This window comes from Pholcus phalangioides, unplaced genomic scaffold (genome assembly GCF_987345545.1).
Source record: "Pholcus phalangioides strain wild (caught in Gottingen) unplaced genomic scaffold, Ppha-v1.0 ptg000009l_1, whole genome shotgun sequence".
In the NCBI taxonomy this organism is placed as follows: Eukaryota; Metazoa; Arthropoda; class Arachnida; order Araneae; family Pholcidae; genus Pholcus; species Pholcus phalangioides.
The window spans coordinates 35,335,588-35,362,297 of NW_028301602.1; the positions used below are offsets into that span (position 1 = coordinate 35,335,588).

Sequence of the window (26,710 nt, forward strand, 5' to 3'; positions counted from 1 at the left end):
AATTCCAGTACGTTTTTACGGGATGAACCATAGAAAGGTTGGAATGTTGATTCTTGGGGGCATGTGATATCATTCACATGCTTGATTGGGTTGCTACATGTATTTCAGGGACGAAATTTTATCCAAACAGGGCTTAGATTGATGCTCTGATAGAAAATGTATTCAAATGCTGTTGAGTTTTTGCAATTGATGCAATTTATGTTTACTGTATTTTGGTAAGTCTAGTAAAATTGATGTTGTTTTGGTGTCTTTTTTTTTTCTTTAATATTTACATTTGTAGTGACATTGCTGCAAGGAACTGTCTTCTAACAACTAAAGATGTCAACCGGATCGTGAAAATTGCCGATTTTGGAATGGCTAGAGATATTTACAGGTACGTGATTACTACGTACGTGATTCAATGTTGTTACGATCTCTCTTATTGCAAACAGGAGCGTGAAATTATTACAATCCTACACCTTAACACTGGAGTGTTTTGGAAAATGGTGCACGATTCAATTAATCGCAAAAGAAAAAAAAGATAAGAATAAAAATTAACGAGAACGTATACAGAAACCTTACAGTGTTGGCAATAACGCCCAAGAAATCGGTGAAACATTCTTTCGCGTCTTAGAACTGGAATTCACCCACGCAAAAAGTGTTAAATTAAAGAATTTTTTTCCGGTATCAGATTCAAGAAGCGGCGGTTACGCAAGATTCCCGAGTATATTTAAATATACGGTTCGCAAAAAAAATTATCACTTTTTTCGTGCCCTTCTTAGTATATAAAGTAATTTCTATGGCGGAACCCCGAAGCCTCTTCCTTTCTTTTTATTAGATTCACTGATTTATTTTATTGTCTGGAAAGTAAATAAGTATTTTTTTTTCCTGGAGTCAAATTCCACTACAACGAAATTTTTTTTAACGAATGTTAATTTGTATGTACTTTTGGATGCGCGAAATCTTTCAAGCACTATTTTTTCGAGTATTGCACGCGTATACTTTAGAGCTTCGTAAAATTCGTAAAATTTGCAATTCCTTTGTAACGAAATTCCGTTGTAACGAAGTGATTTCTTCATTCGTTTAGAGTTCGTTATAGCGGGATTCGACTGTAAATTATTTATATAACAATACGTTTCTTCGATCCCTCGAGTATTATATAGGAGTTTCACTGTATGTGAGTAGTAGTACTTGCTTTTAATACCGTAGACAGCCATTGCCAATTGCGAGAGAGACAACACCGCTGCCATGAGAATTAGTACTGACTCGCAAGATTTGTTCGTAGAATTTGTAATCACCGTTCAATGGACACGTATCGCTTTTTAATGGACTGGTAACTGAGCTAAAACGACATCAAAAGCAACTCCGGTCTATCGCCATGAGCAATTTACTACCGAATGAATTGTAACGGAAGTGAGAATGTGTACCTACCAGTCTGAGTGCGTATCTAGTGTCTTGTCTAATAATTTTTCAGTGCTACCATGTATATTTCTACCTGTGAGAGAATTGTAATGATTGAATATTTGTACCGTTCTGGCGGTTGTGGCGAGACTCTTTTTACGGAGAGATCAGCTAATACCGCTACTTAACATACTGATAAGAAGGGAGTCCTTAACCTTCTTCAGATCAGCCCTCTCTGCATACATATAAATATTTAAATAGTAAAAATCACTGTTTTTTGAATTTGAAAGACCATTTACATTAATTTTTCTTCTTTCCGAGAATCCTTTGATCCACAACAAAAGTGAATCTTTCAAAAAAAAATCTGAAGACTGCTCACGAACAAACTCTTACCTTAATTACTTATTCATTGCAATAAATTTCGCTCGCTTAAAAAGAAACTGCGATTCCACCAAAATACAAGCGATATTATCGTGCATATACAAATCCTTTCTCCACTCAGGGACGAGAAATGAACGGGACACACGCTCTTAAGGACTCCAGTAAACATTAATTTAAAATAAAAAGGAGGGACAGAAAAAAAATTCTAAAAGTCAAATCTCTAAATAAATTATCCCAGAAGGGATCGGGACGTTCCCATTTCATAAAATTAATCTGTTTGCTCAAAGTATTTTAAGTGAATTTCTCTCTCTCGGTCTTCAGAAAGGAGACATAAGAGACGCCATCATTCTCTCAGCGAATGCTTTCAACAGTTCTTGGAAAAAGCACCGACAAGAGCAGAAAATAAAAATATATAAAAATCCGGGGATCGAAGATTGTTTGTACAATTACGGACTCCATATGTCTCTATTTCATTCCATTGCAGCTACTTTGTTTTTTACTTCGTATGAATGATCGACTTTTCTCTACTTTGTCTTGATGATTTCTCCGTAAAGAAATAGAAATAAAAACCAATGAAATTTGTATTTTTCCCCGGAAGAGATAACGTTCCGTAGTGTAGGAATTTTCAATCCAATAATCAAAAGAATTTCTCTTCAGCAAGACTGACAAGACACTTTAAAGAGACGGAAACAGATTTATAGACTCTAGAATGTACAGACTGAAATGTCTGATCAGTTTTCTTTTCCTTCGCACGAACAAACGTGATCAAAGCTTGAGATAAAAGCATTCAAATACAAATACAAATACAAATACAACGCCACAACAGGCAAAATGCCCAACGAGGTGGCTGATAAAAAGATGCCCATAAAAATATGGATGTCATATGTTTCAAAAATACAGCAACCCAATTAAAAATGCAATTAACACAAATTACAAACAATATATACACATGATAAAATATTATACAATGCCCATAAAGAATACTTATGGTTGTCTTATTCTAAGAATGGATAGCTTCTCGATTTACCCCAACATGTTTATCGTATTTCTTTTTAAACGTGTCAATTGTGTTACAATTTACTACCTCCGGGGGTAAGCTATTCCATTTATTAACAATCCTATTGGAGAAAAATTCCCTGCGACACCATAACCTTGCATTGTCCCTCACCAATCGACACTGGTGTCCCCTTGTAAAAGCAGTCGATTGGCGGTGTACTAAAAGTTCATGGTCCATCCTATCCATCCCATTGAAAATTTTGAACACTTCGATCATATCTCCTCGACACCTGCGTTCATCCAATGTAAACATATTCAAAAAATGAAGTCTTTCTTCATAACTCAAGCCCTGTGTGCCAATAAGGACACGCGTAGCTCTTCTCTGCACCCCTTCAACCAAGTCTATGTCCCTCTGTAGGTATGGTCTCCAAAACCTTACAGCATACTCCAGTCCAGGACGAACTAAGCCTCGAAAAAGCGGAAGAATGACTTTAGGAGAACGCGAAGAGACCTTTTTGAAAATGAGACCAAGCATTCTATTCGATTTTTTGACAACCGCTGAACAATGTTCAGAAAACTTAAGTCGCTCGTCAATGAGAATTCCCAAATCGGTGACTCTAGTTGCATCCGGGATAGTGACACCATTCAACTCGTAAGAGAACCGTGGGTTGTTCGAACCAAAATGAGCGACCATGCACTTACCTACGCTAAACGTCATGCTCCATTCATTTGCCCATGCTGCAATCTTGTTTAAGTTGGTCTGGAGCAACTCCCTATCGCTTTCATTTCCGATTACCCCCATTAGCTTCACATCATCTGCGAATTTGCTAGTAATTCCATCGATACCCTGATCGAGTTTGTCGATAAAAAGTGAAAAAAGTATGGGGCCAAGGACACTTCCCTGAGGAACTCCACTTGTGACGTCTGTCCAACCAGAGAATTCCCCGTTCACCATAACTCGTTGCGACCTATCTCTTAACCACGATTCTATCCAATTCAGCAAGTTGCCCCCTATTCCAATCTCGTGTAAACGCTTCAAGAGTTTGCCATGTTGGACCCGATCGAATGCCTTCTGGAAATCAAGGTAAACAACGTCGACATTTTTGCTCTTACCCAAAGCCTTAGTCACGTAATCATAGAAGCAAAGGAGGTTAGTTACACATGACTTCCCCTTCCTGAATCCATGCTGATTATCCGACAATACATTATTCTCGGCTATCCACTTCACAAACTGCCTTTTGATGATAATTTCCAAAATTTTCGAGAGGGAGCTCGTCAAACTCACTGGACGATAATTAGACACCACTTCTCTACTACCCTTCTTAAATATCGGAACAACGTTAGCCAGTTTCCAATCTCTCGGGACGATACCCTCAGCAACACTACTCCTGTATATCTGTGCGACTGGCCCCAACAATTCATTAGCACCTTCCCTGAGAACCCTGGGATAGATATCATCTGGTCCTGGTGCTTTGCTTGCACATACATTTCTTAGAAGATTTAGGACCTCCACGTCTTCCACTTGAATATCGTTGAGCGTTTTATTACCCCATGCAACACCCGTATATCGAATATCATTATCTCCATTAAACACCGACGCGAAAAAGTCATTGAAAGCACTACACATGCCTACATTGCTCTCTACTTTTGAGCCTCCTATCGAGAGGGGGCCAACTGTCCCCTTACATCCATTATTGACGTATCGAAAAAATGATTTTGGGTCAGAGCCAATGTTATCTGCCAACCTAGATTCAACTTGCTTTTTACTATCCCTTATCGCTTTCTTCAACAGTCTTCTTTTATCAGTAAACAATGATAGGTCACCTCGTCCACTTTTATACTCTCTGAATGCTCTTTTCTTTTCAAGATAAAGGTTCCGCACGCTATCCGTGAACCATAGAGGGTGTGATGTACAAACACGCTTTTTTCGAACAAAGGGTATGACGTCGTGCAAAACAGAGGACAGCTTCGTACTAAATTCTTCCCATTGACTTACCACCCCTACTGATTCCAACCGGTCTTTGAAAACTTCCGCTAACCTTCTTCGCAAAACATCAAAGTTAGTTCTCCGAAAACAAGGAACCAGTCTTTTGTTATCAACCTTACCCGAGGAAAAGTTACAGAGAAATCTGACGATACGATGATCACTGGAAGAAAACTCTTCCCCCACCGAAACATGTTCAACTAGATCCTCAGAACTAGTAAGAACTAAATCCAAAATAGCAGTACCCCTAGTGGCTTCTGATACATGCTGATACAAAAAATTTTCGAGCACCAACTTAAGAAAGTCTCTTTCATACTGATTTCCAGATGAAAGGTTCTCCCAATCAATACCCGGGTAATTGAAATCCCCTAGTATGAGAACCCTCTTTCGCTTACACATGTAGGAAATTTCATCATGCATTTTGGCGATATAATTTTGATCCCTATTCGGTGGATTGTAACAAACCCCAACAATAAGCTTATGACGTCTTTTGTTCTCAAGTTCAACCCATATGGTTTCAATATCACTTCTCTGCACGTTACACTCTCTAGCCTTCAAACATGATTTCACGTATATCAACACTCCACCCCCTTTCCTATCAGATCTATTTCTCAAAAAAGTATCGTATCCGGAGATGTGTAAGAAAGATTCATCCCCATCGTTTGCCCAAGATTCTGTAATGGCTATAAGATCCAAGTCCTCCACAACTATCATAGTTTCTAAAAAATCTTTCTTGTTACCCAAGCTCCTGGCATTTATTAACACACATTTTAATTTGCCCGGTGGTTTGTTGTCAATCGAGAAGCCATCCAAGTCAGAGGTGGGTAATTCCCCGTCAGTACTGTTGTGATTATCATTAACTAACCCGCATTCCCGACTACGTGGTCTGGGAGTAAAAAACCTGACCTAAGACTATCGTAAACCTCCCAGACCCCTCTCTTATTTAGATGGATCCCATCCGAACGAAACCACCTATCGGTAAATGTGGGAAGCTCCAAGAACGTGACCCCAAGTGAGGAGCAAATGTCCTTCAGGCCTATATTGAATTGGTGGATCCTACTCCTATATCCCCTACTACCCCTTGGCAGCACTGGAATCACTGCCACATCTGAACCCCCCTCCCTAGCGGATAATAGTAAATCCCGGTATTCTGACAGAGACGCACTAATATTCGCTCCTACCTGATTTGTTCCCACCCACAGAATCACCCGCAAGGGCAACTTTCGGCGATGAAAAACGTCTCGAACGTTGCCAATCTTCCCCCCAGGAAGACAACAGCGCTTGAAACCCCGAAAATCCCTACACACTCGGTTCCCAAGTTCCCTAACCATAGAATCGCCGATGATTAAACCCCTATCACTATCCCCCTCTACCTCATCCACGACCACCCATTCGCGCTCTAAAATGTCGTTGTTCGTGGAGATTGCTTCTTCATCAACAGGTGGCTCGACGACCAGAGGGTCCGTTATAACCGGGCCCTCTAGCACCCTAACTTTTTCCCGTAAAGCTTCGACCTCGAGTTCCAGCCTTTTTCTATCCAAGCACCCTTTACAATTGAAACTATCAGCTACTATACCCCTAGACCAGGGAAACCTCCCGTCGCAAGCTCTACACAACACTAGTCGAGGTCGAGGCATACTAACACTATTGCTAAAGCTAGATAATAATACTTAACAATAGGAAAATGAGAAACGTTAACTGGAAATTAAAATAATGTGAAATACATTACTATGCAAAATATACGTAAGAGACTATACGAAAAAATTACGTAAAGTAGAATGCTCAGCACTAAATCACGAAGAAAAAAATAAATATGTATATAAAGAATACAACACCCTCTAAAAAAAGTATTAAGCTACGAAGTACAATTTATACTTATTAGAATTAGCTAACTATCCCAAAACACTAACACTACAACAATAGGCCCAAATGGAAGGAAAACAAAGTTATTGAGAGTACCCGGGAAAAAGTATACACTGTTTGCTAACACTAACGTCCAAAAACCTACGAACTTATATCAAAGAAGCGAGCGAACCTGGCGAAAAAACAATGAAAATGAAATGCGAACGAGAAAAATAAATATAAGTCGATCGAAAATACACAACGAAAATTTAAAAAAAATGAGAGCAATATAATAAAAAAAAAACCACTTATCTCACAATCCAACGTGCGCTAAAAAAAAAAAGAAAATCACCGCAGAATATGACCCAAAAATAAACAACACGCTAAGTAAAACTCACGAGAACGAAGAAAAAGACAAAGAAAGACACAAAATGGCGCACTGGCGTGACGGATAATCCTTCGGTAATCCCCCGGCAACGGTTTCGGATAAAACTTCTTCTATTGGTCGGTGAGCGGAGCGCGATAATAGCACGTCCGTTCCCAACGACGGCGAAGACGATTATGATTGACGTATTCACATTAACAACTTTTCTTATAATTCCAAGTTGAAATGTCTGGATATTTAATTTCTTACTATAAAATCAAAGAACTGGATGACATGTGAAGGAATGCGTAACTAGTGGATTTTGATTTATTTATTTTTTATCTCACACAACAGGCATATGCCAATTACAATGAAGTGAATAAAAAAATGAGCATAAACAGCATGTCACAATACAAACAAGCAAGGAATAATGCACAAATAATAATAACAATAAGAAATAATAACAATAAAAAAAAAGGAATAATAACAATAATAAACAAAATATTATGTACATAATTTTCAGGTTCACTTCTAGGGGGCGGGGGAAGTATCATCTCGAAAAAACGCACGAGAACTTCCACACCGGAGTAAGCGAAAAGGCGGAGAATTTCTCAATAAGTTTGTTTAGCATGGTGGGACATAAAAGAAATTGCGGTTTTTCGAAAATTCATGTCATTCCAGTGAAAACTGATTTGAGCTAAAATGATTGGTACAGCCAAGTCGAAGAGCAGAATTTTCCCACAAAAAGGTGATCAATGCATTCTGAGGGGAGACTTCAAGTGATTCGTAGTTGAAAGCAGATCTGGGTATTTCGGTTGGGATGCAAATATAAGTTATCGGAGCAAGTCAAAGCTGACCACTCTCTAGAAGTAAAAGTCACAAAACAGAAACTATCTCACTTTGGTCATATAATGCGTACAGAAGGCTCACTAGAAAAAATGATGCTTGGAGGAATGGAAGGAAAACGAAGAAGAGGCAGAGCGAGCTCCAGATGGACAGAAGAGGTGTTGGGAAGCACCGAAATGAAGCTAGCACAATTGAGACATGCTGTGAATGATAGACCAGCTTGGAGAGCTATGCTAGCTTCTATAGAGTCACAAAGAGTCGGAATCGATTCGATGGTCCCAAGCAACAACGAATATAAAAAATGTGAAATTTTTTTTAATCGACAAAGCGCAAAAGCCTATTTTGCACGCGTTCAATCCTAATATTATTTAATGAATAATAAAGAAAATTATGGAACAATATTCTAGAACAGACTTGACATAAGAATTTTAAAGCAGAAATGTTTCCGGATTTTGAAGAAATTTACTTTTATCGGATTATAAAACCGATATTTTTTGATGCTTTTGAAACAATATCATCAATACGCTGGTTCGCATTAATATGACCTGCGAGAAGGGATATCCAATAATCACAAACGAATACCCTCGTAATTTTGTTACTAGAGCACGTGCATCACCACAAATCTTTACATATTTCATATTGAAAGAAATCTTCATCGTAGGTTGTATTTTTTCTGGAAGAAATAACATTCAAACTCTAAGGAAAGATTTAGATATTCGTTGCCTTTGTAGTCTAGTTGTCTACGGCGCTCACACGGAGAGTGAGAGGACGTGGGTTCGATTCCCCGCAAGGGCAGTTGAACTTTCCCTTTTACCTAAATTCATCTTCGCTTCAGTTGTTAAAAAACTTTCAAGAGTTCCGTTTAGGACAAATTTTCGGTCCAATAATCAAAATAATTTCTCCTCAGCAAGACTGAACGAGATCATTCCACTTTCAAGAGATGGAAATAGACTTTGGAATGTATAGATTGAAATGTCTCTCTGAGATCAAATTTTTTTCTTCACGCAAACAAACGTGTTCAAAGCTTGAGATATAAAAGCATTCACATATTAAAAACTTTCTTTTTGTAATTCCAAGCTAAGAGAGATCTTAATATTTCGTTTCTAAGTAACGAATCCATATCATATAAGAATTGAATGACGTACATGGAAAAAATAAAAAAGTTTCATTAGAGCAAATAGAGACGATAAGCATTTGAAGATGGCGCAAAATGTATAAGAAGGAAAGAAGTCACTCTTGGACGCATATTGCTTGTAGTACAAATGAAATTGTTTATTGTGACCATTTTTGTCAGACTACCGCAGACCGGTAAAATTAAGTGAACAATTTTTCGAACCGGCATTAATGGGAGAAATATTTTATGAACCAAAAAAAAGAAATAATAATATGAGGAAAATTTCTTGACACCGCTGACTTATTACATTTCATATTTATTATCTATTGTAATCCTCAATACTGTTATTATAAATCCGAAAAACAGCGTTACGCTGGGGCTCCTGCGTGCCACCTATTGAATAAAAATAAAACGACAACAAAACCCTTTATTAACGGACAACCTCCTCTTTCACGGCCAAATAATATTTCCTCTCTTGTGCAATAAAAGTACGCATTTCAAACCCCTGATTAACTGTCTTACGGACAATTTTTTTGTCCCGTTGGTGCCCGTAAAACAGAGGTTTTACTGTACCTGTTTTCTTAAAAGTAAAAGTAGTTATGAGGCTTTTTGGATCACGTAATATTTCCCTCTTTCTTGAGGGACATACAAACCGTGGACAAAGTAACCAATATGGCGACTCATGAAAGAAACAAATCTAAATTAAAGAAAAGTAGAAATGAATCGGTTTTTTTTCTTTTTGATGGGTGCTAGGTGATTCGAAAATTTTCTTCAACTTATCGATCTGCCTGCTTTTGCTTCAAAAAATGCTTGATTAAAGCCGCGGAATTTCTTCAATGTAATTTATGAGCCCTTAATTAATCTCAAAATATTCTAAACTATATGCATTGATGCAGTTGGATATCATTAAGACACGGAGACATTAATTTTCATTTTCGTGCTTAAGAAGATATAAATAAAAAGTAGAAATCGATGTTATTGTATGATTACCCATCTCAAAAGTAGGTCCGGCTAATTGTTTTATATTTAATTTTCTGGGCTTCGTATCTCTAATCGAACTCAATATTTCTAAAATCGAAATTTCAATTCAATTTTTAAAATTGTTGATATGGCGGAAAACCCCACTAATTTCTTCATTTCTACGGTAAAATCGGCAATTTTAACATTGATTTCTGTGGGGGAACATCCTGTGTTTATCCCTCAAAGTGATGCTGATGATGATTATTACGTCTATTCAAAAAAGCCTCATTGATTTTGAAACACTGGCATGCAGCACGAAAATAAACAGTGTATGGTACGGTAATATACATATATTTATTTATTTTAAATGCTGAAGACCAATTTTTTTGCGTCAAAATACTGGTTACTGTTTATTTTATGTTTTTTGCAGAATTATTTTGCAAGAGATTAAAAAAAAAATTTTTATCAATATTTTGGTGCATGAAATTTATATAACTATGCAGCATAAAAATAAAAAAAAATATTGTATTATTTCACATATTGAGCTCATTTCCATGCTACACACTGGTTTAAAATCAACATTCAATTTACTTGAACAATTTATAACATATAATTTTGTTTTTTATTTAATAAGTGACAGCAGGAGTCCCATCGAAAACAATTTTCTATTTTGAGCAATATTTATACGAATTCCCTTCTGTAAAAAAATTTTCGCAATAGGAAAACGGAATAGAAATCAAACTCTCTCATCAATGTTCAAGGCAACATAATTTATCCGAACTCAAATCTTTTGGAGCAATCTTTGGCAAAAGTTCTCCACTCGTATTCTTCTACTTCCTAATTGCAACGTATTATGCATCTTATTCATATAGTTACATTAGCATCATATATCATCGACATCGTTCACTTTTTCATCATATTGCATCAACTTCTTCAACTTAAAAAAAATTCCATGCGTTGCTTCAGCGTTGTTTCTGAGATATGAAGCATTGCATTAACTTCCATTCGAGTCCTCTCTTTGGTTTTTATTATCGATACGGCTGAACATTTTTTTCACATAAATTAAAGCACATTCCTTCTCACCTCACAACAATTCAGCTCCTTTGAGAGAGAAAAAGGCACTTCCATTTTTTTTCATACGTATATTTTACTGTCCATTTCCGTGTCTTCGTGAAGTCGCCATTATCCAGTGTTGCCAACATTAAAAAAATTGAACTAGAATTTTTAAAATCCAAAATCATAATTAAAAAATGTAGAGAATTTTTTTTTGTCAGTAATATATTAATTACGTAACTTACTTTGCTTTGCAACTAGAATGGTATTTTTCTCCTGCTAAATGGGAAAATAGACCAGATCTAGTTAGAAAATAACTAAGTTGGCAACGCTGTTGATGTCTGAGCTATGTGCGAAGTGTGTGTGTGTGTGTGTGTATAAATGAATACGATGGACTTCGAACATGGAATGTACATTTACAGCAAACGTTCGGGGTACCACAGAAATGCCTCAAGATCGAGCGAGGGGAATCTGTAAAAATTTGTATTTAAAACTACTATATATAGTCAAACCCCGTAATGACGAAATTCAACTAACCGAAGATTTACTTTGCAACATCAGATCGAATAACAATACATCGTATCGAAAAAGAATCAAAAGTTTCATTTGTTATATCCGGAAGTTAGTTATAAGCCACGCTCACTTATAGTAGAGGCGTTTTCGACCAAATGTATATCTTGATCGTGAATTGATGGCATTTGGCGAGAATCGGTGGTATATTTAAAATAATCGGCAAAATATCCTGATTCAGCCTTACTGACGTCGGTTCCTTCCTAATTTTCTAAAGACCCATCCATCGTCACGTTTTGGACCCTGAATTGCCAACTTATTGTTTCAGTGATAGTAGTTTGACCTCCTCCTAACCAGATCACCACCCACCGCTCTATCTCAATGAAGAGATATGAGCAGGATAAGAGTTTGACAAACTTCTTAGAGTCAATCGTTTCTCCCATTTTTACCTTAATGGGAACAATTTCGAGTTTGAAATCTTGTAACCTTGGTGTTTGAGAAATAAAAAGAAAAATACTGCATCGGATATATGCAGTTATGACAGCACAGAAACTATCCGATACAACTCACGAACAAACAACCTCTACTGAAAAGGTCTTTGTTTAAGCGGACATGAAAATACCGACTTTTCTATATATTTTTTGCGTTGCGTTTCTCCTTCATAAACCAATCAAATATAAATTTATTTAAAAATATATATATTGGAAAGAGAACTTCTCCATATTTTATACCATACACACACGCACGCATAAGTATCCTACAGCACACCGCAGCTGTTTCTTATGGGTAAGGGTGGACCCAAAAGCAATTTTGACTTCAGTCATAAATCAAAACTTATCGTCTCTAAGACTTTATCCTTTCTCGCGCTCTAAGAGAGAGAAGAAAACTTATATATTTTTTTTTTGTATTTTTTCTTCCAAATTTTTAAAAATGAAAAATTCATGGTGGTTCTTTCGGACGAACAATTCAAGCATGAAACAAAACAGTTTGTTTACAAGCGTCAGATACAAACAGTTTCAGTCTTTTAAATGAATATTTCGTGCGGGTTTGTAAATAAAATCCTTAAAATCCATACCGATTTTTACCATTACTGTTATTATTTTTCCGATCTCTATGGCTACATATTTCTTATTTTGTAAATGGAAATTCTTGTTTTTTAGAAAAGAGTCGAAATTTATGTATTGCTATATCTCAAGAGCAACCATTTATCATTTCGATTGAGGTAACAAATGAAACTCGAGATCCGTTCAAAAACGGGTTCCGGGATGGGTAAAAAATTTGACATTTATAAAAATTTTGGATAGAGTGAGGAGTTTCAAATTTCAATTCGAGAGAAGTTTTGATGGAAGTCTCCGTTTGGATCCATTAGCTTTGCGTGAGAGATTAGTCTTTCAAACGCGTTGTTTATCGCTTATTTGAAATACGGATTGATGTTTTCGTCGAAACCATGTAAACAAGATAAATGCATTATTCCTTGATTGCGATGTGTTTTCGTTTGAATAAATGTTTTCTCGTGAGATTAAAAGATAATATTTTCAAAAAATATATAGTTTATTTTTAGTTAAAACAAATATATAAATAATAGATATTTTTTCGATTTTTACATCTTATGAAAAAATTTATGATCGATGTAAACAGGTCAATCATAGTACAAAAGAAATTATTCAGATTTAATAAAGAGCTTTTTTTTTAGTTTAAGGTAGTTATAAAATATTTAGAAAATTTCTGCGAATAAGCTTAGATGAATTACATCACATCGCATTTAAAATTTAATTGATAAACACACAAATGTCCATCATATGTATTTATGTCCTAGCTATTTAGCTATAAGTCAGTAAAAATATAATATAATTATCTAAATACAAAATTTTAATCATTTGATTGGTGAATTAGCTTTTCAATTACCCACTGAGAAAAAATATAGTTTAAGATGAGTAGATGACTTTATTACAGTCAAGTATACTCGTTGTTGGCCAAGATAAAAACTCTCCATAAACGGCCAAGATAGGTAGTTGTCTCATCATTTTGACGGCGGCTAATTTGATAAGTTTAGGACTACGAAACGACGAAACGCTAATTTTTTTTTTCAGATTATAACCCATATTGAAAAGTAAAAGACTACATAAAATGGCAAACGTTTATTCTTTAACATTAGGGGAGTTGTGGTTTTGATATTTTTTTAAACTTTCTTACACGAATGATGGGGAAAAAGATTTACTGAAAAAATGTTGATAATTTTTTTTAATAGTTTTTGTTTTTCCCAGATGTTATTATATCTCATCATGTCGATCATCTCTGAAAAAAAGTTGAAAAATTATGAGCTTTCTTCCCTTTAAAATAATTTTTCATCTTTCCGTTTTTTCCGGTTTCGTGCTCCGAGTGAACCCCGCTCTGTGCATCCAACATAAATCTAGTCGTGCTCTGCCAAACCAAATTTTCAATGATCTATGATCAGAGCACGTGATTTCTATCTTGCTCGCACAGAGCACGTTTTTTATTGTACGCTCAGAGTCCGACAATATTCATATTGGTCACTCATAGTACGATGATATTTATCTTGTAAAGGAAAAGGGTCCCAAGGTGTCGGCTTCATTGGTGTATGAAACAATTTAAGTACATTCACCTCACCCAGAAACACATAAAAACAAAGAAATAAACGGCGTTGTGTCGCAAAAAATTATTAAATATGACAAAAGTTGCCTACTCATCACCTCTCGCTTTTTTTGGCGATAATCTATAAAAAAAAACGCTTTTCATTCTCTCTCGTACACTCTAACTCTAGTTTTTCCCTCCCCTTTTCTCCCCAAGCTTCTCACTTCTAGAGAAACTGTTTCCTCCCCCCCCCCCCACTTCTTCTGTACTGTACCTGATTCATGTGTTCGAATGACGTCTTTCTGACTCTGGGTTTGCGGGATTTCATTCTTGGCCTCTTTTGGCATTCAAGATATCAACATTTACAGGTGTTTTGAGTGACCCATAATAATTCCGCCAGATTTTTTAAAAAATATTTTTGTGCATATTTAAAGGAGTAGAAACGGTGGCAATTTTTTCAAAACTTTTTGAAGACGTCGCCTTGGGACCCTTCCCTTGTCAGTGTTCTTCCATTTTTTTTTTAATCTCGAAGTTATAGTGGAATTTTTCACTGCAACCTTTATGCACGTTTATGTTTCTTCGCACAGAGCACGGCGATATTCTTCTTGGTTAGTCAGAGCCTGACGATATTCATCTTGATCGCACAAAGAGCATTTCTCCTTCGTCACTCACAGCACGGTCACATCGTTTTTTGTCATCATTGTATCTTATGAAAAAAAAAAAAGATTGTTCATGTTGTATTTCTATCTGCAACTCTTTCCCTTCGTTATAACATTTTGACTGCTAACGGAAAAGTAACACCAAATTTTTAACCACCGTTATATCCATTACATACGTTGTTGGGTGTTGGTATTTTGAAGTATATAGGGTGTCCTGTAAGTGCTAATGCGACTTTTATCTAATCAACCGTCTGTTGTAGAGGAGTAGTTTTAATTTGGAAAATGCTCAAAAGACATTCAAAAATTACCTTGTACCAGTTTTGAGAATGAAAATACAGGGGAAAGGACAGCATAAATAAGGGGAAAGGTGCGTTGTCCGCTAGTTTCCGCTGTTCTTTCATGCCTTTTCTCTAATTTTTGAATTCAAATATGTTAACGACTATTGCAGAATAGACAGAATTTATTGCAGAATTTTTTTTCCTTGGCCTCAGGAGATACAGGGCAAAAACTTTCCAGTTGGAAACTGGAGGATAGAGAGACTGTATAAAACTTAGTATAAATATAAGTAGTATTAATTAGTATAAATATAAAAGTGTATAAATACTTAGTATTATGCCAACCATGAGAATAATAAACGTCAAGTTATCCACAGGTCGAGTTATCGAGGTTCTACTGTAGTTGATTCTACTATATTAGCGTTTATCAACCTATGGCCCACGGTGACGGCATAAGTAGTCCACCGGTAAACTTGAAAACTCGATCATACTGAATGAAAAATCATTCATTTGTTTTAATTGTGATATTAATAATACCCATATGGGTTCAAATAAAAAAATTGCACCTTCATATTATTATGTTCAATCAACATGAACAAGGAAAATGCGAAAAATTGTGATCCTAAACATGGGATATAACTGATTGTGGTCAAAAGATGCAATTTACAAGTTGGCTAATTACTGCTAAATGGATGGAAGGTGGGGGAAATAAAGGGCTGCTACAAATCGCAGTGAACAAGAATTTATTATTTGTCCATTCATTCAAACGACTAGGTGACCGTATTTCATTGAGAAGAATAAGGGGAATTGTGGGATCTTAAATACGGTAAAAATACGGGGCGTTGCCGTTGCCAATTGCCATCAAAAACGTTGCTACTTAGTTGACAAAATCCCCTGCTTAGTTAAAATCATTTGAGAAAAAAACGTTATACCTGAAAAATATGTAAGATGAATATTTGTATTTACAGATATAATTATCATAATTAATTATAAACGGGGCACAAGTGGTCCGTCGAATTGTTTCAGACATTTTACTGGTACTTGGGTTGAGAAAGGTTGAGAAACGCTGTACTATATATTATTTAAGATAGTTATTATTATATACAATGACTGACATTTGTACGCACTCGTGCCGTATCGAACGAAGTACTTACCCTTTAATCCTCCTACTCCTCCCATCAACTAATGGAAGTGACGTGCTTGTGTGTGGAAATACCGTTATAAAGTAATAACATTATCTCTAAGTACTCATATGAATAGCGTGCGTATTTTAAATGTATGGCGAAATTCCGAATCAATAAAGCTTAGCGCTACTCCCTAAAATAGAACGCAGTGTTTTTCGCGGAATTCCGCTTAATCTCGCGGAGGAGAGCAGTGAACTGCTGTTTATCTTTCCTAGTGCTCGAGGCTCGAAAAATGCGCATAAACGTACACGCAAAAGATATATACAGTAAGACGCATCTAATATTTCCATTTTACTTAGTGTAGTATATATAATTACTATTTTTATAAGACGGTTCCCTCGAGTGTAGGATGTGACTAGTATTGCGAGAGTTGTCAATCCTAGTCACAATAATCCGAGTAGAAAACCCTCTTTTCTCTGTTGCAGTGATTTTTGATTCATTAACAGGATAAATAACTTTTGCTTTCAGTTTGTTTTCCGAATTGTTTCGTTTGGTCCCTGAAATCTTCTTCCACGGGATCCAGGCTCATATTCAATTATAAGTTCATTCGGGCGAATCTCGTGCTTTATAATCTGGCGACTCGTTCCAGTGTAGGCGGAAAAATCCAATTATCAGACAAGTTATCGATAATCTAATTTTAGATAGGAATTAATTGGTTATCAGCTTCCGGGATTCTAAGAATTCCCCTTTAAAGGGATTAATTAGTGCACTTTGCCATCCACTGGTTTCTCTCGTTCTAGTTTTGAAAACACCGAATATGGGATACATTGGGATATTTATAAAGGCATTAGAACACGGGTTTCTGTTATTTTGAATTATTAGCGAATTGGAATTAAAAATTGGAATTATTTCTTGGAAATTGAAATAGAGTGGTTTTTTTTTTTTCAATTACTAATGGATTCTTAAAATCACTCGTATTTAATTCTTGCATTAGCGGAATTAATTCTTAAAGGAGCTTCTCTTTGAAGGTTGGTGAATTCTTTTCCGCTTAAAAATAACCTTCAATTATCAGATTTATTTTTTTTGTAAGCAGATCTATAACACGTGTCAAGGTAAAAACTGAAAAGCGTGTTTTTCTTTGTCCGGTTAGAGCACTACGATATTTGTATTGGTCGCTCAGAGCACGATAGTATAAATATCTTGTTCAGGCTTGGTTTTTTCTTAGTCACACAGAGCACTTTTTTGTTTGCTCGCTCAGAGCACGTTTCTCTTCGGTCGCAGAGAACAAGGTTTCCCTTGGTTGCACAGAGCATGGTTTTCCTTAGTTTGCACAGAGCACTTTTTTCTTTGTTCGCTCAGATCACGCGCGTTTTTCTTTGCTCTCTCCGAATACGACAATGATTATCTTGGTTGCACAGAGCATGGTTTCTTTGCATAGCACACTTTCTTTGTTCGCTCAGATCACGTTTTTCTTTGTACGACGATATTTTTCTATGTCGCTCAGAGCACAGTCACACAGAGTATGATTCTCCTTTGTCGCTCAGAGAACGTTCGCGCAGAGTTTGTTTCTACCTGGTCGGTCAGAGCCCTGTGTGGGGCAGTAAAATCCAATTATTGGACAAAAATTATCGATTATTTAATTTTACATCAGAATCAATTGGTTTTCAGCTTTTGAGAATGAAAAAAATTTCTCCGGCAAGATATTAAACAATATAATTTTTTTGTCCTCTGTTTCTCCCCTTTTCGTTTCAAAAACACTAGAACGAGCATTTGAATGTTCATAAAAGCATTAAAACACAGGTTTCTAGGTTTTTGTTATTTCGAATTATTAACAAACTGAAATGATGAAAATTATTTCTTGGAAATTGAAATAAATTGGGGTTTTCCCCTAATTATATACGATTTTATTTGAAGGTTGGTGAATTCTTTTCCGCTTTGAACAAAAAAAAATCCATCAATTATCAGATTTCTTTTTCGCGAGCAGATCTAAACACGTGCCAGGCTGAAAACTGAAAAGCATGTTTTTCTTTGCTTGGTCAGAGCACAACGATATTTGTCTTGGTCGCTCAGAGAACGACGATGTTCATCTTGGTTGCTCAGAGCACGATGATAGTTATATTGACCATGTAGAGTGCACGATGATAAATACCATGGTCTCACAGAGCACGTTTTTCTTTGTTGGATCGTAGTGTGGCGATATTTATCTTGGTCGCTCAGAGCTCGTTTCTTAGATCACAGAGAGCGGTGTTTCTCTTGTTCCTCAGAGCATGCTTGTGATTGGTCACTCAGAGCACGTTTCTCACTGGTAGCTCAGAGCACGGTCTGAAGCAGTAAAATCCAATTATCGATAAAGTAATTTTAGATCAGAATTAATTATCTATCAGCCTCGGAGAATCGAAAATTTTCCACGGCAAAATACTAATCAAAATGCACTTTGCCATTTTCCTTGTTTTCTCTCCCTGGTTTTGGAAACACCGATAATTGCATTCGAATATTTATAAAGCGTGGGTTTCTGTTATTTGGAATTATTAACGAATTGGAATTAAAATGGGAATTATTTCTAGGAAATTTAAATATATATATATTTTTTCGATTTATAATGAGGTCTTAAAGTCTCGCTCGTCTTTAATTCTTACAGCATTAACGAAATTAATTTTTAAAGGTATTATTTGAAGTTTGGTGAATTCCTTTTCCGCTTAGAACAAAATCCCGTAATTATCAATTTTCTTTTTCGAGCAAATTTAAAACTCGTGCCAAGATTGTTTGAAAACTAAAAAGCTTTAAGTAAACAATTTGTGAAAACAAGCGAAGAATTCGTCGATTTTCATGATTAATTATATCTTTGAACTCAATTGATAGTAACTGATTGCTGAGAAAAACAAGGAAGCATTTGGTTATATTTATGAATTGAACCGTTACGATGAAATATGAACTACAAACATAGTAGTACAGGGTTCGGGGCTGAGGTAAAACAATTTTACCGATAGCACACCCACCAATGTCAACATCACAATGAGAACCTCACGTAAGCGTCAGTAACAGAAAAGTTCACAAATAAGCTGTTAATTGTACACCCTACGTTTTACAGGACTCTCATTTACATATTAACAGCGATTTGCTTTCATGCAGCGCTCTCTTTTGGAATTTTTTTTCTGTATAAAAAAACCTTTGTGAGAATAAATTTTACGCAAACTGCATAAAAAAAAAATTCTTTCAAATTTTTATGAATTTTCAAACTATTTAAGAATTTATCGAACACCCTGTACTTCCAAGTAGGAAAAAGGATTCAAAAAGCATGATGGATTTCTCATTGAGAGTTATATGCGCATTAAAATATAAGCTTCAGCATAAATTTCTTGTTTAACTCATTAAATGCATTTAACTTCTGCATTTAATGAGTTAAACAAGAAACTTATGTTTTCAAGTGAAATATTCGTCGATATATTTGAATTAAAAACTCGTAATTTTCAGCACTCTTACTATAGAGGGCATCAGCTACGAGATAAACAAAGTTAAATGAAGATAGCACTATCTAAACACATTTTTAAATTTTGTTTTGTTTTTTTAAATCTCGTATACAGGAGTGGAAAGTGACATGTACATGTTACGGTAAAAGCCCGAAGAGTGGTAAAACCTAGATTTTACCAAGGCAAGTTGGTTGCTCATAAATCTTTTTGTGCCAGTTTCAAGAGTAAAAATATAGTGTTTCACAAAGTGGAAAAAATCAAATAAATTTTTTTTTTGTATAGCCCCTTCTGTCCTCCAATTTCCAATTATAAAGTTGTTGCCCTATTTTTTTTGAGGCCAACAAAAAAATCCCAGCGTTCTGATTGTCATATTCGCGGAGATATTTGAATTGAAAATCAGAGAAAAGTGCGGTAAGAACAGCATAAATCAAGGAAAAGAGTTGCTGTTCTTTCCCACATTTTCTCCGATTTTTTTAATGCCAATACTTCAGTGAAGATTGCACTTAGAAACGTAAAAAAAATTTTTTTTATTGGACTCAGAAGAGACAGGGCTGCAACTTTTTAATTGAATGTAAGAAGACAGGGAGGGGCACCGTATAAAAATGTAGATTTTTTTTTTTTTACTCTAGAAACTGATACAGGGTGATTCCTGAATATATTTTGAGCATTTTTTAAATCAGAACCATACCTCTACGACGAACGGTTGATGAAATAAAGGCCTAGGACTTGAGAACACTGTATAAAGTCATTTTTTGACTGATAACTCACCGAATCGGGTAATTTATTTCCTCTGGTATACAGCAATTATCCACAACTGCGAGACATGGAATTGATGATGGTTTCAATGAGAGGGATTGAGAGATATTGTTCCAACTCCTGCAAAAGGAGAAATTTCCACCATTTGGGCCATCTATGGAGGTGGTAATTGGTACGCAATTAGTCTTCCTAGAATGTCCCACACAATCTTGGTGTAGTTTGTGATTGTTGATTACTCCTCTGGTTGGACCTCTCTAGGGGGATTCGGGGAGTTTTCTACAGGAGAACTTGATGAGGTCTGTGATTATAGACAACGAAATCTAAATCATCTATCATTACTGCTGCGCAAGGAACGATCTTGAGATATTATCTCTATACTACTAAACGGCCAGTGTTCTGTTCCTGACGATAAATTGGACAATGTTGGTATTGACAATGGTACCAATACAAATCACTGCACAAAAAACTCCAAATTTCTACTACATTCTACAATATATATTAAATTATCAATAGTGTGTGTGCGCGGAGAAAAATTAGGACATGATAGAAATTTCACTGAATCATTTTTATTCTGTATCTATTCGGTCCAATCAGGAAACTTATATATATTATATATATATATATTTCTATGAGAATGTTTTCGCAAGTGTTCGAGAGTACTTTGCTGATTTAGGGCAAAAAAATATTGGCATTTAATCTTTATATCAATATATTAAATATTCATAATTATTCAAGATAAATCATTATGAATATAAAATGAATGAATTGTTCAGATATTCAATCATTAAATATTCAGAAGATATTAATTGTAAAATTCAGTACTATTGTTATGAAAATTATGTGAATAGTTCTTATTTATCACTTATTGTGTCATACCCATCTGCGAATAGTCATTATCTTACATAAAAAATAAAAATTAGGCATATCTTTGCAAATCTCGCCAAATTAACGACAAACTTGGCATGTCTGGCGGCAGGTCCAGTGATTTCTCGATATCATTGGGCCAAGAGAAGTGTAAAGATCTCGCAAGAATCGTAAAGCTTGTTCTGGAAGGTTCCTGTTGCCTAATATTGGCGCGAAGAGAATTATGAAGAGTTTTTGTTGAGTTTATTGAAGGCTGAAAAATGGCGTCTTTTTATGCGAACATTAATATCAAGGGGAAAGAAAGAGAGCGAAAACAGATGTTCTACTATCATAGGGTTTTGCTTCTCTCCAGTACCAATATGCACCATTCAAAGGTACACTTTTGAAGCTCGTCGTCGTACGTTATTCAATTCATTAAGCGTTCCAATGGATCTTTGCAGTTTTACCGCACTGCATTTGCTGTTACGATGTCGAAATGAGGAATCTTCATTTTTTACGGTTTTACCCAGGGAATAGACGATCCTTACCATTTTTTGTTTCTTCACACAATAAATTCACTACAAAGGATATACAGGGTGATTCAGAAAAGATAAGAAAAGCTTTAAGGGAGTGTTAGCACACCAATACAAGCAATTGTCATCAAAGAATGCGGGGTCTGACATGAAACGCAAACGCCCCAGTGCGTTTCGAAACGGCCGCTCCACAAACGTTAAAACGGCATTCCTGTTGAAATTTATCGGGAGAAAAAGAACACCGCGTGCATGCAAATGTAACCTGGAAAGAAAAAGAAACCGTATGTAAATCTGCGTCACAGTTAATAAAAGGCAAGGACGAAAGTTCCGTGAAGCTATTCCAGCGTGAAAAACCATTCAACCACCAACAGTTGGTAGGCGCGCTGGATACGGGATAATGGCGCACTTTAGTAATACTGAAAACGCAGACATGCATTTCACAGGGTGTAAAATGCATGCCTGCTTACAGTTTCTTCTTCTTCCCTAGGTTATATTTGCATGCATGTGTGTGGTGTTAGTTTTCTCCCGATAAATTTCAACAGGAATGTCGTTTTAACGTTTGCGGAGCTGCCGTTTCGAAACGTGATAAAGCGTATGCGTTTCATGTTAGACCCATGCATTCTTTGATGACAATTGTTTGTATTGGTGTGTACTGTCACCTCTTAAAGTTTTTCCCATCTTTTCTGAATCATCCTGTATATATATTCCAATGGCCCCCACCAAAGATCCCAGCATGGGGGCCCTGCTGTATCATGTGGGGAGTCATTAACATATAATGTTTTCAACGGAGCAAAAATATAATTACACAGTTGGCAAGCAGAGAAAATAAAGGTCTTGAGTACCATTTACATACAAAATTAAAATGGCGGACAAAGGAAATTCCTGCCAGAAATTATGAAATTTTATTGTTCTACTAATGAGTGTCGTTGATGTTTTCATACCGAATTCATACCGAAAAGCTGTCTTATGTATGCATTTTACCTTGCTCACAGTTTTTTCACATGCAATCTCTTCGAAAATCCCTCAAGCGTATTATATTTCAAACCTTGTCAGCGGACTGCCAAGCGGAAATGGTGCCACGAATTGCAAAAGCTAAAAAAAACCCCCGTAGTCTAATCTCTTTTTAAAGTAGCACGACAGCCTTTGTCATTACAAGACCTTTCATCCAAAATTTCAAAAAAATTGGTACATTGACAAGGTCTTATTGCAGATACTGAATAGATAATGTTTCAAGAAGTTTCGGTAAAAAAGAAAAATAATTTAGATTGGATTTTCCCCCCTATATTGCGGTCAAAATGACAGCTACCCACCGTTCTAGGACCTTTAGGTGTTTCGAAATTTTCGTGCACTCTAGTGTTAAAAAGAAAATCTAAAAAATGCTAAAAAGGAACCAGTTTCAATTGACATTTTTTTAAGTGATATTTATTAATATTTCAAGCCTATTTCAATGGCTTTTCGAGCCTGTCTCGATCCCTTTCTGTTTTGCATAGCTATGTAAATGAAAGATGAGATCAAAAATGGAAAACAACGATGTGACCTTTCTGTTTAGCTCAAACTAAACTGAAATATATGGGTTAAAAGATCAAGGTTAATGGTTTTCCAATAAATCAACTTCGTGTATCATTTCTGTAACAAAAAAGGAATAATCACGGCACGAAAAGGCAATCAAAAAACAAAAAGAGCTCATTAACACTGATGAATAGCTAATTATGTAATCTTTAACTGTATCAAATGACCCTATTACACAGTGGTTTGTGAAAGCTATTGCATCTCTCCCTCCCCCCTGTTCCTGGAAATGAGTGATGATCTATTTCTGTTTCTTCGTGTAGCTATACACACAACACTGAACTTCCAGGAAAAACTAATATATTTTATTTTAATACTCCGAAACACTCTCATTACGCGAAGACCATTATTTACATAATTATTATTCTTGAAAAAATACGACAAAGGTATGGGTCCATACCTCCTAGTATAAACGGTCCTATGAAGTTTAACGGAAGCTTTCTGTAGGCCGGAGGCCTTTAACGTATGGCCCACAGGCCACATGTGGAGCTTTTTTATCGTGGCCCGCTGACTATTTTTAAACAATGGCTAAAAACATTAAAAGACGATCAATTTAAAAAAAAAAAAATGATTTGTTTAAGCGATCAGACGACACAAACACTGAGAATTATATTGAGGCATAATTGAAAATTGAATAATTTCAAGATTGTAAGAAATAATTTTAAGACTTATAGAAACAAAAAAATTTAAAGACTTTTCGAAGTAAATAATTTCAAAATTTATTGAAAGAAATAATGTCAAGTTATATTAAGAAATAAATAATAGTCCAATAGTGAAGATTCTATGACGTCCATTCTGTGGCGTTTTAATGACGTCCATAGATGACTCTTCTATGATGTGCAGAGGTGACGTTCAGATGACGTCGCTACGTGACGACTCCAATGACATCCATAGATGACGACTCCAATGACATCCATAGATGACGACTCCAATGACATCCATAGATGACGACTCCAATGACATCCATAGATGACGACTCCAATGACATCCATAGATGACGACTCCAATGACATCCATAGATGACGACTCCAATGACATCCATAGATGACGACTCCAATGACATCCATAGATGACGACTCCAATGACATCCATAGATGACGACTCCAATGACACCCATGGGTGACTTTCTAATGACGTCGATAGGTGACGACTCCAATGACATCCAAGGGTGACTTTTTAATGACGTCGATAGGTGATGACTCCAATGACATCCATGGGTGACTCACCTATGAAGTGAACAGGTGACTGCCGTAAAATCAGCATGGAATTGCCGATACAAATTTGCTGACCCTACGCTGCATACGAAGCAGTAGGTTAAATTATTACTAGTGAATCTATATACGGAAAAATTTCAGCATGAAATGCAGTGAATACCGTAGTGCTATCAAATTTCTTTCATCAAGTCTCTCATATATATGTTCTTATAATATTAGTAATTTCATGATCTATTTATGAAACTAATTATTTATATCATTAGGATTTTTTATATCATTAGGATTATTTATATATCTATTTATAAAAAGAATTTTTCTGTCAAATATCGTGGCAGTTATGACAAAAAACAAAAAAAACTTCTGTATATATTCATTATTTTTACAAAACCAATGTGCCCAAATATGCATTTTTCTTTAATTTTTCACCTGTCACATAAGCTATCACGTAATTTGACATTCATAAAGAGAAATTTCCACCTGAATATCTATACAGAAAATAAATTAATGTTTACACTCCCTATGACGTGCCTTCTTTCGTCGCCTTTTATTTTATAAATTATTTGTTCCCATTTTTCCTCATTTACTTCTCTAGGAAAAACTCATTACATACCAAACAATATTATCAACTTGTCATGAGAGAAGTTAATGAAATGAAACAGGGATTAAAGGCTCTACAAAAATGATATCGAACAAAAAACGTATTTGTTTCCACTTTATTTTCCCTCGATGTTGGCTTGTAATTATTAAAAAACAGTTTTTTCATGTTTAAACAGCTTTGAATTCGGAAAAAAAAGTGGATTTTAATGGAAAATAAGCACATTTTTTTGGCGGGGGCGGGGATTTATTTACTTTAATTGGATGAAAGAGTGCAGGGTATAAATTGGGAACGATACCATGAACAAATGATGGAATAATTTTTATTACTTTAGACGTATGCGTCTCTCTCCCTCTCTCTCTCTCTCTATCTTGTTCACACCCACATATCCAGTATGACGAATGTCGTTTTTTTGTATAGCCTAGAGACTAAATAATGTTTACTTAAAATGGTTTTTCAATGAACTTACCACCTGGCAGTTCAGTGGTTAGGGAACTAGCTTCGGACTGTGGAAGTCTGGGTTTGAATCCCGGTTCGGGCATGGATGGCTACTAACACATTGACAAATTCCCTGGACAGATCGTAAAGATCTCCTGGGAATAACGTGTCTATCATGTTCTTGGTTCTTAAATATACCCCCCAGTTATTCTTATTTCCCTTTTAAATAAGACTATAGATAACTAACATAAGGTAAATATATTAGAATGAATTCACTCCAAACAGGGTGAATTAACTCAGTCTTGCAAAGTGGCCAAACTCTAACGTGTTTTCATGGTATAACAGTGTAATCATTCTAGTACTCGAACTTCAAGGAGCATTCCCATGAATTATCGTTGGTTTTGTCTAAAAAAAAATCGGACCACACACACTATCAACGCTTATCTGAATCGCATAATTCTCGAAATATAGGCATTTAGGAGTAAGACCGATTACACTGATTTTTTCAGTTTTGCAGCCGCCGGAAATTGATCGAATCTCACCGCCCGAGTCGCAAATGCGAGCCTTTCTCCCATTGGATAAGTCTCTACGCAGAAAGTAAGCAGCGCAGATCTTCAACGTTATATTTACATAATATGAAAATTATAGTACTTGCCATTTTCACTTCAAAATACGGAAGACAGATGGCAACACGTTTAGAACAAGAAAACTCATGACTATGGAAACTTAAATTTGTTAGGATCACGTTTATACTCAGAACTTGCATTCCAGCATGTACCAATTCGTAAGAAATTTTCCAGAGGAATTTTTTTATGATTTCCGTGTACGACAAGTAGCAGCAGGATGTATTGTTGAATGCTTGAACACTTTTGACATGAACATCATGTTCAGTAATCACAAAAAAAATGTAATTCATTTTGCGGAAAGCCGTAATTATAATTCAAAAGAACTCAAATTTTCATCACTTATTCTTGTATATTATCCGCAAACGTTCGTAGCGTTTTTCTTCAAACATCATAAGAGAGATGTTGTTAGAAAGAAAGAAAGAGGGAGGTACGAAAAACTGGAGAATTTCGGTGGAAATCGATGCCAAATCGATAGATTTTCTGGATCATGGCATCATCAAGAGTCTCTCACAAGTACTACTATAAGTTCGGCGCACTCTCGAAAAATGAAACCCTCCTCTCAGGAGAATATCATCGATCCAAGTGTATACAT

General features: G+C 35.9%; 1 protein-coding gene across 1 annotated transcript in view; it reads left to right on the top strand.

Moving 5' to 3' along the window:
* LOC149082971 (tyrosine-protein kinase receptor-like) overlaps window positions 1–26,710 on the top strand; it is a 185,669-nt gene that overhangs the window by 135,119 nt on the left and 23,840 nt on the right. Inside the window, exon 24 of the mRNA XM_089236778.1 lies at window positions 281–373. Coding sequence (XP_089092904.1) covers window positions 281–373 — 93 coding nt within the window. The remainder of the gene's footprint in view (window positions 1–280; window positions 374–26,710) is intronic.